Genomic DNA, 1,145 nt, shown 5'->3' with positions numbered 1-1,145 from the left:
CCCTGTATAATATCTGCCTACATATACATAAGACACTATGCGCACGGACCACCCGGCGCCTCCCATTTAGCCCAACCCGCGGGCTAATATCCCAGTGGTGTGGCGTAGCTCGCCAGAATCCAACACTCCCCCTCGAGCCAGCCACCCCTGCACCCCTCTTGCCTTACCAGGCAAATCCCTCGTCGCTAGCGACCCCCGCGTTATAGGACTTCGTGCGGGCCGGACATCCGAGTGCCAGATGATCCGTGCTCCCGCAGAGGAAGCATGCGCGCGCCTTTCTCTTCTTCTTCCCACCGGCTACGGCTAGCGCCGTTTCGGACATGGTCTTCCCCCGGCCTACTCGGGCTTCCTCGTTGAGCGCCAGTGCCGCTACCTGCTCCACGGTCCATAGCTTCCGGTCGACCGCGTCGAGCTTCGTCTCGACCATATTGAGCTCCTCGCGGAGTCCAACGACCGCTATGATGGCCTGCAGCTTCTTCGGCACCTCTTCGCCTATCGCCTCTAAGCCCCGCACTAACCCTCGGACCCGACCAATCCACCCTTCCACCGACTCTTCGGCGGTCATACCTGCGTTTAGGAGCGCCCTCCATCTCGTGACCTCAGTGGCGAGCCCCCGGCTCATGTGCACAGCCTTGAGCTGATCCCACATGTTCTCTGGGTCTCGCTCCCCCTGAACGTGGACAAGTTGATCGGCTTCCAGATGAAGCACAATCTCACCCCATGCCCTTTTCACCAGTTTCGCATCCCGTGCTGCCCTCGCTGCCTCTATGGCCTTCTGCGTTTCAGCCTCGGTCGCGCCAACCTTGTACTCGAACTCCACGACCTCCCATAGCCCCTTCCTAGTCAGCTCTGCCTCCATGTACATCGCCCACTGTGCATAGTTACTCCCATTGAGCGGCATGAACTTGGCGTCCTTGTTGGTGGCTGCTGATTCGGTAGACATCGTCGAGAGAGAGAGATTAAAGGTGAGTGATCGGTTTGTGTTGACAGTTCGCACCAGACTGGGCTAGCTGTAGGGTAATGCACGTATACCGAGGGGCAAACCGATGCCCCCCCCTGTATAATATCTGCCTACATATACATAAGACACTATGCGCACGGACCACCCGGCGCCTCCCATTTAGCCCAACCCGCGGGCTAATATC

General features: G+C 58.8%; 1 protein-coding gene across 1 annotated transcript; it reads right to left on the bottom strand.

Moving 5' to 3' along the window:
* Positions 1–340: 340 nt before the first annotated feature.
* LAESUDRAFT_603287 (uncharacterized protein) lies at positions 341–895 on the bottom strand (the record flags this gene model as incomplete). Its single annotated transcript, XM_040903090.1, has 2 exons — positions 341–670; positions 803–895. Coding segments are annotated over 2 exons (423 nt in total), but the record flags the coding sequence as incomplete, so codon positions are not given.
* Between the last annotated feature and the right edge of the window lie 250 nt (positions 896–1,145).

This window comes from Laetiporus sulphureus (assembly GCF_001632365.1).
Source record: "Laetiporus sulphureus 93-53 unplaced genomic scaffold LAESUscaffold_21, whole genome shotgun sequence".
NCBI lineage: Eukaryota > Fungi > Basidiomycota > Agaricomycetes > Polyporales > Laetiporaceae > Laetiporus > Laetiporus sulphureus.
This window is presented reverse-complemented; position numbering and strand designations above follow the sequence as displayed.